Raw genomic sequence first — 11,932 nt, forward strand, 5'->3', positions numbered from 1 at the left:
ACGCCAAACAAGAAGGTTCAAGCCTTGCAGGCTCTTAAAAGTTTGAGAAAATCTGCATAAAGAGAGAAAAATACGCCAGAAACGGTTTTGGGTGAATCCTTACGTGAAATTTCTTTTTGCCTCCAAAATAAACGAGGTTGCTACTCTGAAGAATTCTGTGAAATGAGAACATAGCTGTCAAACAACAAAAATGACAGTTGAAAGCAAGCGAGCATGATAAAAACATTACAAGGTAAATTCATTCTCTCATTTCGTCGGCCATGATTTTTTTCTGACGTTTGCCAACATTTTAAAATCATATTAAATTGAAAATAAAAAAATTAAATTGTTCACAATTGTTGTTGTTTGAGATTGAAAATGAGAATGTGTGTGTGAGTTTGAGTTTTGATTTTAAAATTATATTGTTGGCAAACGTCAGACTGCCTCCCAATGGTTTTACCTTGTTATGTTTTTATCATGCAAGCGAGAGCTCGCATACCACAATAGAAACCGTCTCAGTATTTGCTTTAACATAAAAAAATCAATAACGTTTCCGCCACGAAGTTTTCGTGCAAATCAAGATGTATGTAGCTGTCACACTTGCAAATTGCCGGCAATAGATGGCAAGCTCTGATATACATATATTACTCTTGGATAGTAATGAGCGGTCTCCATTGGCAAATTATATTCTGACATATGTATCAAGATATATATCCTGTGGTGACTGCCAGTTAATTAAAACTATTTTTTCCTAAATTAAGAAAAATTAGCGCTATTACATGTTTTAATATCTTGGAAAAAGAACAAAGTAGTGAACATGGTGGAATAAACAGTCAGAATAAACGCACTATCAAATACAACCCTCATTGTGGTTACAAGAATTCACTGAACACACTTCCCGCAGCATCGAATTGAACAAATGTCAAACAATATAACTGCAGCAAAATATCCTTTGGAATAAATTGGTTGTTGCAAGAAATCAACAACGTTTTTGTGGCAAATTTGTAGCTAAAAGATAGTAGACATGTCGAAAGTGGTAGTGGATCCGAATTTGCCCATTATGGAGGTAATTCAAACTATGCTCTATTAGCTGAAATGTAGTGAAAGTTGTGAGTCCCAGTATGTAAATCCAGATGCTGGAACGCCATACAATTGCCATGTGTATATATCCATAATTTGACTTTAACATAGAATATTTATAAACTTATGGTAATATAACGAATTTATTTTTACACAGCAAATTAAAACGCTTATTAAACCCCCGCCATCTGAAGAAGAAAAGATAACATTGCGTCCAGTGAATACAAAACATCCATATTATAAGCGGCCAGGTCGGGGTCATAATCATGACCTTTGCGATGCCTGCGAAGAAGGTGGGGATCTTCTGTGCTGCGATCGTTGTCCATCCAGCTTTCATTTGCAGTGTCAGTAAGTACACGTGTTAAATGTGTGCACATATGTACACCATTTGTTATAGCTAGAGCATTATTTCCCATAGCGATCCGCCATTAACGGAGGAAGATATACCGAGCGGACAGTGGTTATGTCATAACTGTCGCATGACACTCAAACCTACTCCACCATCTAAATCAAGCTCTGTTGAACGTGGCGTTTCTGGCACAACAGCTTCCGCACGCACAGATAATTCGCGGCCAAGTACCCCTTCAGTTTCGATTGAGACTGAATCGGCACCATTTAAATTTCGTAACTTACGAAAACGCAGCAGCAGCCGTGCATCGGTTTGTAGTGAAATTAGCACTACGGAAAAATATTTATCAAAATTACCAGTGGGAATACAAAGAGCACTGGATCCAAATAAAAAACCTACACCGCTAGATGAGCTCATCAAGGCTGCTAGTATATTAAATCCGAAACAATTTGAGCTACCGCGGGAGCTGGAAATTCATTCACAGTTTCCTGGAAATGATAAGGGTACATTTAAAACATTTGTCAATAGTGCTATATTTCTTGCATTATTAGTTTTTGCACTTGTTTCCAGTTGAACCGCTCCGCAAAAATGGAAATGGCAATAAAAAACCAAGTAATGTACGCCGTAATTCTAAACCATATGAGCTAGATCCACAAGGCCTGGTGCCATTACCAGCGAAGACTTGTTTTTACTGCCGCAAGTCATGTAAGAAAGCGCCACTTGTAGCATGTGACTACTGTCCATTATACTTTCATCAAGATTGTCTGAATCCACCGATGACTGCTCTGCCAACTGGCCTATGGATGTGCCCAAACCATGTGGAGAACTTCATTGTGAGACTATAAATTTCCATGAGACTGAAATTATAACCATATATACACATTTTTAGGACAATCATCTTGTGAGCAGTATTTCAGCCACTGAGCGCATTCGGCTGTGGGACAAATTTTCACAACCTTTCGACCATGAGTCGGTTAAAATGGAATTCTTTAGACGCGTACACATGCGTAATCCTCCCTTCCGCATCAAAGTGCCAATAAAATCGCGCGAAACCATTGAAATACCTCCGATGGTTAGGTATCACTACGAAAATCCCCCACCTCTCTTACCATCACTTCGTGAAACCTTACGATACGACATAGTCAAGCGGCGCAAGTGTCTTCCTAGTTCACCTGAAGTAATATCTAAAGAGAGCGTAGCTGAATCAGTTTTTAAGGATTTGGAAGCACTTCAAAGTGCCAAAGCCAAATTACGTGAAATTCAGAAAGAACTTGGTCAAATAGCTGACTTAAGCAGTAGCGAAGAAGAGGACGATGATAATAGGGAAAATACTGACGGCCAGAAACATACCGAGAAGGCGTCAAAATGTGGCCACAATATTGCTGATAAAGAGAAAGCAGAAGATGAAGAAAAAGGCAAGAAGGGCAAAGGTAACAAAAAACGTGCCAAGCGCGGGGAATCTGTAAAAAACAGCGTTTCAGACATACACATAAAAAGCGAAGAAGAAGTAAAAATCGATCAGGATGCAGAAAAATTATCCGCAAATCAATCTCAACAACCAGATGTGGATAAAATAAAAATCGAAGATGACGAAGAAACAGACGAAGATACTAAATACAACGTTGAAATAGATGCAGAGCTTCGTTATTTAGATGTGGACTTAATAAAGAAATTAGCTTTTCAACGCGTACAACAACTTGTGCAAGAACATCCCGAAATTGTAGTTCAATATCAAAATCGCACGGCTGCAAAGCGTATCCGAGAACTTACCCAATCTGATCCACCACAAATATTGCCATCGCAAATCCTCTCACCAGAAGATGTTCGTCGACTATCGATCATGTTCACTGGCGAGACATCATCCATTTTGGCACAACATCAAACAGCTACAGACGACGATTTGCCGCAGTTGCATCCAGCACTAGCCACTGCTGCTGCCATTGTTGCTGCCGACGAAGAAGAGCAGAAGTACAAACCACGCATACGCACTGACGCCGAAAAAGCATACGAAATAGCAACGCGCCTTGAACTGAAGTTGATGCGCTGTAAAGTACGCGCACGTGCCGTTCTAACTCCGCTTGGCGATATACTTGAAGACAACCGCTGGTTTAGCAATTTGGAATTGCAATCTTCATTTTTCATGCGCTATCGCAATTTGCATATTGGATCTGGTCAGACTTCTGTTGATGTGAATCTTTCTCTCATCGGGCACTGTTGTCGTATTTCCCCAAAGCATGCCACAATTTTCTACGACGACTTCACCAAAACGTATGAACTTATCAACTACTCTGAGTATGGCACAGAAGTAAATGGACAGCTGTATTCATGCGACTTCACTGACCATGGACCTACGCCAGCCAAAAAACTTAAAAGCGAAGATGTAGAGTTACAGAAACGCGTCCAAGAGATTTTGGATAAACGACGTGGCATACAGCGACAACACTACATTGTTGACCGAAATTCAAGGTATGCATAAAATATATAGGAAATTTAAAAAGTTATTTCTATGAAATTTATACATGTTTGTTTCAGGATGGCACCACCAATGAAACCTGAATGCAAATGTACTTTTATCTCTGAGCCGCCGATGGTTGCTGGCGCTTGGGAAGGTACAGCTATCCTTACACATGGTACTTTAATACGTTTCGGGTGCTTGTCGTTTGTCTTCGCAATACCTGAAGTAGGAACAAGCAACAACGGTCAGGGTTAGTGTTATTATTGTACGTCGTTGGAGCGACAATTTGGTTAGCTGTAATAAGTTTTAATTTTGCAAGTGATTTTTTCATAAGTAATTACAGCATATTGCTTCCAACACGAAACAAGCGCTTATTTTAATCTAAAACATGAAGGGCATTTTTTCTGAAGTATCGGAACACACTTGGCAGACTAATTGATTTACATCTAATATTCGCACAGACATTTCGTGAGGCGTAAAGAAGGAGTAATTGTTTTTATCTACAAATATGTATGTATGTATTTATTTCTTAGTATAAAATTTAGTATTTTAAATAAAATAATACTCTGGCTCTTACATACCTACATATGTACATATTTCGATATGTGTAAATGCGTCGCTGGCTTGGGCAACATTTTCACATTACGTACATGTGTGGACTCGGCTTAGCGTTTACAACAACAAATATTTTACGAAATAGACGTTAATAAAGCTTAGTAAAAAAAAAAAATATATTTCTATTATGACTACTTACTCTTGTATCCGAATTTAGAAAAATTATTATTTCATTTGAAATTCAAAGGCAATTTCATTTAACAGTTTGCCATAAATGCAGTTGGGCTCCAAATCTCAAATTTAAAAAAAATAAACATTGGAATCGATAGAGATGATTGAGCTGAGTATAACGGTATACTTCTTTTTTTGGGCAAACAACAACAAGAAGAATTATCAAAGGTTAAAGCTCAAAATAAGCAATTTTTGAAATCATTTATTTCTGCCATGAAAGAAAAAGGTTCTCATAACATCTATTTCACGATCCAGAATTCTATCATTCTTGGTAAAAAGCGAACCGGTTCGGGCGAAACTCACGATAATGCAATATGTCTCCGACCAAGACGAATTTATATAAGGTGGTGTTACTAGCTCAGCTGATTTTGTGTATGTGTTTCGCCGCACGGCTTCTGATATCAAATTGAAAAATTTTGTTTGAATTTCTACACACACTCCTACAGATTTTGACAGTTTATGCCGCCAAAGCAAAAACAAAATACATGTACATTTTTGTTTTTGTACTCCTGCTATCACCTTATATTAATTCGCCTTGTCTCCGACTTACCGCGATTATAAAAAATAAATGTAACACTGGCTACGCACAACGAACATATCCGCGCACAAGCACGGCTTGCGGTGCATGTTCCTCGTTTGTAGGGTGGTTCACGAGCATGCTCGCAAAATATCAAAAAAATTTTGTTCCTCGTGTGTAGCCACTGTAAATGTTGAAATGGCAGCCCTGTTACTTTCGTTAACATTCCTTATCAATTTCAACGAAGCATTCAGCTGTTTCGATACCCGCTGCCAGCTGCCAAAAGCTATGATAAACAATTTTGCAGCAAGCTTTTTAGCATTAGTCGTTTCCATCGCAGTATCCAATAATATAAATTCTAATTAACACAAACTATAATACATATGAACAAATAGAATTAGACAGCAATATTTTGTTTCACTTGGTTTTCGCAATATATGTACATAAATACGTCGTGATGAGCGTGTAAAATGAATTCGTTGCGTAACCTCTTTAGCTTGAGGACACTTAATAGTGTGCGGCAACACGGCCAGAATGTCCTCTACAACATCGCACAGCCAGTGGACGGTGCTGTCACGGCTGCACCAGCACCAGAATGCAGTATTAACGATCAAAGAACTTGTGAACCGTTGAAAATACCAAAATCCATTCTCGATGCAACCACGTTTACAGGTAAAAAGTTTGGTGAATCCACCTTATCCTCATCTGGTTCGATTTCGCCAACGACCCTGAAACGCTTACGTTGCATGGAGCGGAAAGTTGAATTGGTTTATCGCTGCAAATTGTGCAACACACGAAACAGTAAACTGGTGTCACAAGCAGCGTACAGAAGCGGCGTGGTGATCCTCCAATGTGACGGCTGTTCTGTGAACCATTTAATAGCCGATCATTCTGGATGGTTTGCCAAAACCAAAGGCAAGAATTTTGATCAGGTACTAGCCGAGAGATGTGATCGCATCAAGATCATCAAGGTGAACGAAAAAGGGGAATTAATTTAACTGCCAACAACTAACTATGTACACTCTTGATTTTACTGTTCCGCACTGTCCCGCAAACTACTTTAATGATTGTCTTTTTGCGAAAGCACGGTCATGTAAAATTAACAACTGAATTTTAAAACCTTTTGTATATTTGTCAAAATTAGAATGGCAAATATGGATGACGCCTTCGTCGTCAAGAGCACAATTTCATTGAATATGCTGACAACACTCACGTGGCCGGAAAAGGTGGTGGAATCCGACTTTAAATTAGCTGAGCTTCACACACAACTCTCCAAATGGAATCAAATATATATTACAGACATATGTATATTGTGATAATTGTCATAAACGCTTTAATTAACTTTAATTTGAATTATGAACAAGTGTGTAAACGTTGAGTTGTAGGATATTAATAATTACTGGTTTTATACGCCCCCAAACCAAGCCATAAAATAAAAAAACAACTGAAACAGGTCACACGAAAATAAGTCGTTTTATTTAACTGCGTAGTCAAATACGCGGTATGTGTAATTTATATTCAAATAACTTTTGGAACCAAAAACATTTAGGACGCTTTCATGCATATTATATTATTTTTTAATCGATGTTGTTTTTTACGTTTTTCGCATATCAGTGGCGTACGCGTAAATATAATGAACTATTAATAAGTACTCGAAGTGCTAAGTCTTCTATACATACATACGTAGTAATTGTATATACATACATACATATGTACCAGAGAGCATCCCAGCAAACATTTGGAGTCATAAATGAGTCTTTAAGGAGGCCTATTTCGGGGCTATTACGCTCATAATGAGCTCATTTAAGAGTCCGATATGAGTGTGTTTCCCTTCCTACGAATGTCGACTTATATGAGCTTACATTCATACATCAAATGAGCCTCAATATGAGTCATATTGGACTCTTATTGGCCTCATATACGGCTCATTTTGGACTCTTTTAAAACAAGTTTTGGCCTCATATATGACTCTTTTTGAGACCCCTATCGGCCTCATAAATTGCTACATTCGGACTCTTATTTTAGGTTGCTCTTTGAGTCTTATTCAACTCACTACATTTGCAAAGGCATTCCGCAAAAAGTCCTTGCAAATAACATACATACATTCTTACATGCATATACACATTCCAACATGCATTCAATAGCAGCAGCTGAAGCAAAATTTTGTTCATTTTTTGTTTTCTAATTATTTTCAATTTCTGTATAAACAAGTTTAGATATAAATTTCAAATCTTTATTGTTTTTATATTGGCACAAGTTGCTGGCTCATAACTTGGCTCATATATGAATGCTAAAAGATTCATATAAGAGTAAAAAATTGTTTGTTTTTGAAACTCATATTTTTTTACCTACCTAGGACACCTTTCGGACTCATATATTCTGAACGCTCAGAATATGTTTGCGGGGTACATATCTTTTAACAATACAAATTTTTTGATAATCTATTTCAATTCACTTAGATGCATGTAAAAAGAAAGGTCCTGTTGAGTTCGAAAAGAAATCAGGAAGGCAATTGAGCTCAATGTAATGTATAATATTAGGATATTAAATTTAAGTATGTACTAGAGTCCAGCGCAAGTGTATTTGCCGCATTTCATTCAATACGTACTCCTTGCATTGTACTCTACTCCCAACACCTTGTTACTCTTTTTCCGCATACATACCAAGAATGATAGAATACAAGATTGCGCCAATGAGAGAGGATTTTTGAGCGTAATTTTTGCGTGACGTCATCTTGGTGCAATTGCGAGAGAAATGCCAAAACGGTTATTAAAATATGTAAACAATGCAGAAAAATGTGTTAATTTTAATATTACATGGCCCAATTTTGCAGGAATCAATAAATATACAAAGATTGATTAATTAGGAATACGTACTAATAACTTTGGACATGTAGCCCTTCTAGGTAACTAAAACATAATTTATAGCTGAACTTTTAAATGCATAATAATTTGGCGACGGTTTTTTATTAGGTACGTAACAGCGCGGTAAGATACAGCTTGAATTAGCGCCTGGCGACCTTATCCACTGGTGCTTTAGCTCATACCAGCACTAAAAATATTATTTTCAATATCTTCACTAGTGAAGTGCTTCATGCATTTCCTCGCCGGCAGAACTGCTTCCACTTTTCCGAAAAAAAACTTACATCGCACGCTTTCCTTTTGTTTTCACTATTACACTTTGCCACGGCGCACTTCATTTTGCTTTGTAATGTCTCAATAATTATTTAAAACCACGCAGAAAAACTAACGCACATATATTAAAATTGGTATTTGGTTTTTTCGTATGCTCACAATCAACAATTGCACCAAGATGACGTCACGCACACAGCTGATTCAGTCAAAATCGCAAAGAGCGGATTAGCGGTACCGCGATTGGCGCAATCTCTATTTCACGTGATTGTGAACAGTAATATTAGTGATGTGCGTTATGGTGATTGCGATTTCTTATCACCGGCGGGTGAAATATCCCTCATCGCTATTTATTTTGAAAAAAATCTTTGGAAATGCAATTTACCTAATGGCGATTCTGCAGAAATAGAAGTAATCGAGCAATTCGGGGGTTGAAAGTAAAAAAATGTATGTAAATTCCATGCGTTGAAATTATAAATTCCCCTTGAGGATTTTCATTTTATCGATAGTGATCTCATTTTATGTCCATTAATATGAACTGACCTATATAGTGTATTAATGTTTTATCATTATTGTCTTCATCTTTGACAAAATTACACGGTCACCCGGTATATATTTTATTTTTTTAAAGAAGTCACATGAAAGGGAGTCGCCCTGTCTGAAACCCCGTTTTGTGTCGAACGGCTCGGAGAGGTCTTTCCCAATTCTGACGGAGCTGGTGGTATTGCTCAACGTCATTTTACACAGCCGTATGAGTTTTGAGGGGATGCCAAATTCAGACATAGCGGCGTATAGGCAACTCCTTTTAAGGCCCGTTTACATACAACTTTGGCGTTGCGTTGGCGTTGGCGTCGCTTCGACAGCTGACTATGAATACATGTATTTATATGAAAGTCTCCATATAACCAAAGTTGGGCAACGCCAACGCCAACACAACGCAGGAAGATGGCCAACTCTCAACTTTTCGCGCGCGTCGTTCGTCAGCTGTTCTAAATAATCAAAATTATGTGATTTAATTTTAATTTTTAATCAAATGCGGGCAAGAAATATAGTTTTTAATGCAATTATTGATGTAAAAATTTTGATTTATCAGCCGCTAGTATGTTAATTTAGTGACCAAAGTATTCTGTGCTAAGCGTTCATTGTAGCAAGCACGGGCGTTACGCGCGCCGCTGTCAAAGCGACGCCAGCGCCAACGCAACGCCAAAGTTGTATGTGGACGGGCCTTTAGTGCTGTCAAAAGCGGCTTTAACTCTCCGTCAGACACATGTTTCGATTGGCACATTCGGTACGCATGAGTCTGGCTGGACCCACATGCAAATTGTATGAATTTATATAGAAATTATGTGCAACATTTGTTCAATTAAACTTATTTATTGTATGTTATTCAAATATTTACTTAATTTAAGGGCTTTCTTTTTTATTTTATTATTTAAATACACTGGCGATCAAAACCGGGTGCATGTTCGACATTTTATTACTTACAGTAACATAACTTTTTTAATAATAAGCGGATTGCTTTGAAATTTTCAGCAATTTTTCCTTATTATCTAGGGTATAAAGCCCAGTAAACAGAAAAATTAACAAGTGATTCACAGCAAAAACGCAAGGCAACTATCTTCACTCAGTTTTGAACTTTTAGGAGGTATATATCAAGAGGATTGTGGAGACTCCTTTGCTTTTAATAGCGATTTTCATACGTCCGGGAATGCTCTCTACTGAGTTTTCTATGATTTCGCTTGGAATATTACCCCATTATAATTTTGCTCACCTCCAAAGCTCTTTCATGTTACTGGAGCTCGCTTGTGCTATGCTAATCCTCTCTTGACCACAGCGCTCAATTTTTCGATAGCTTTGAGGTCTGGGATTTGTGCTGGCCACCATGTTACATGTTTTTCTTTGTATGGTGTTTTTGAAGATGTTGATAAGGTGTTTCCCAAAAATATGCCTTTTTATCGTTTTGGAAACAATTAATTTTCGTTCCATCGGACCATATTACCCCTTTTAAGTGCAAAATCTCCAATTCTCGTGACTTTTACAAAATTTAAGTGGCAGCTTAATGGCGTGGGATGTTTTGCTTGCTGGCATTTAGTGTCTTGGGTTAATATAAAAGGTATAATGAACATATCCTCCAAACAAATTTGCCGGACTTTGTAGACAAAAGCGCAAACCCTGCGGAAGAAGTTGTTTGCCAGCAGGACGGAGATCCAAAGGATTCTGAAAATATTCGACACCGCCGGCTGCTTGGGAAAAATTTTCTTGTAATGAAGTGGTCAGCACAAATCCCAGACCTCAACACCATCGCAAAATTGAGCGCTGTGGTCAAGAGAGGATTAGCATAGCACAAGCGAGCTCCGAGTAACATCATTTTAGGTAACAAGTAATTTTTTGAAAAAAAACCAACTTCAATTCTCATTTAAAAAACTACATATACTAGTGAACCCGCATGACGTGAAAACGCCAACATTTAATTAAACTATTTAAACAGGTGAAACCCTATTCAATAACCTCTAAAAATATTCCTAATGATTAATCTAAACCATTTCTCAGTGGTGCTTTTAAAGTTTACGACATACAACAATATGACACTTACGACACCGTTGTGAACCCCCCAATAATTTCTTGTAACTCTTTCATTTGACATCCATCGCTCATATTTCATATAACTTGGGTATAAAATAGCTCAATTAGACTTCTTAAATAGGTGGCAACCCTATCCAAGATATTTCCAAACTACTACCTTCTTAAACCTCTTTTATATGACACCCATATAGCGATACCTTATTCACTTGCCAAATTCCTTTACATAATTAAAATTGAATAATTTTTTTTTACATGTGGCAACCCTCCTATACATAGTTAAGTTATAAAACCTTTTCAAAACCATTTCGATTGCTACCCATATTTAATAATTGATTTAACTTATTAATTAATTTGAGCTCAATTTCTTAACAGGTGGAAACTTTTTTCGAAAAAGTAAAACCTTCTTGAACATCCACACCCTAAGCCCTTTAATTTGGTACCTCAGTTTTGAAAATCGAACGGAGGGTGCGGATCTGAGGGCATTGATTAGTAAATAACTTGAGTAAAATTATTTAACAGGTGGCAACCCCTTTCGAAAAAATTAAACCAGTTTGCACATCTACAGGCCAAGCGCTCATGATCCACTGATCGGATCTTAACCAGATTAGTATGGGACCACCTCTGAGGTACTACCTTTCCGATGCAAAAAGAATTATCGGTTGACGTGGTCCAAAGTTATGCGGTAAGATACATAAAAAAAATATTCCGACGAACTGATAACCTCCTCCTTTTTTGGAAGTCGGTTAAAAATGCAAATCATCTCTTGCCATGCTAATTCAAAAATTCAAAATAAAACTTTGAAAAACGGTTGCATTCCTTCATTTTAGGTAAAAATTACATAGGAATATATGAGGGTCCAGCCAGACCTATGTGTTACGAATGTGATGTATTAATCAACATCTCTATATATCTAGCTTTATATATATGATACCAACACGATTTTTTACAGATTGGTAATTCACTAAACTTTAGTAAGCTACCTGAAATTTCAAGCCTCTAGCTATATTTAAAGTACCCTTTTTTGTAATTTGAAAAGGGAAAAGGCCTGGCTG

At 37.4% G+C, this 11,932-nt stretch overlaps 2 protein-coding genes across 3 annotated transcripts; both read left to right on the forward strand.

Annotated features, from left to right (window-relative positions):
• The first annotated feature begins 867 nt into the window (after nt 1-867).
• LOC118752238 (PHD finger protein 12-like) lies at nt 868-4,551 on the forward strand. 2 transcript variants are annotated; one of them, XM_036487092.1, is made up of 7 exons: nt 868-1,045; nt 1,217-1,407; nt 1,478-1,911; nt 1,979-2,241; nt 2,298-3,874; nt 3,941-4,152; nt 4,207-4,551. In XM_036487092.1, the coding sequence occupies exons 1-6, from the start codon at nt 1,004-1,006 to the stop codon at nt 4,116-4,118; spliced, it is 2,685 nt and encodes an 894-aa protein (XP_036342985.1). In that variant the 5' UTR covers nt 868-1,003; the 3' UTR covers nt 4,119-4,152; nt 4,207-4,551. The 2 variants fall into 2 exon arrangements, with proteins under 2 accessions (XP_036342985.1, XP_036342984.1); XM_036487091.1 differs by having other exon boundaries at nt 3,941-4,230.
• An 844-nt stretch (nt 4,552-5,395) lies between these two features.
• On the forward strand, nt 5,396-6,620 carry LOC118752240 (DNL-type zinc finger protein-like). The gene has a single exon (XM_036487094.1). It carries the CDS (start codon nt 5,637-5,639, stop codon nt 6,162-6,164), a length of 528 nt encoding a protein of 175 aa, XP_036342987.1. The 5' UTR covers nt 5,396-5,636; the 3' UTR covers nt 6,165-6,620.
• Nucleotides 6,621-11,932: the final 5,312 nt, after the last annotated feature.

The sequence above is a fragment of the Rhagoletis pomonella genome, unplaced genomic scaffold (assembly GCF_013731165.1).
Source record: "Rhagoletis pomonella isolate Grant_MI unplaced genomic scaffold, Rhpom_1.0 Rhpom_scaffold_01336, whole genome shotgun sequence".
NCBI lineage: Eukaryota > Metazoa > Arthropoda > Insecta > Diptera > Tephritidae > Rhagoletis > Rhagoletis pomonella.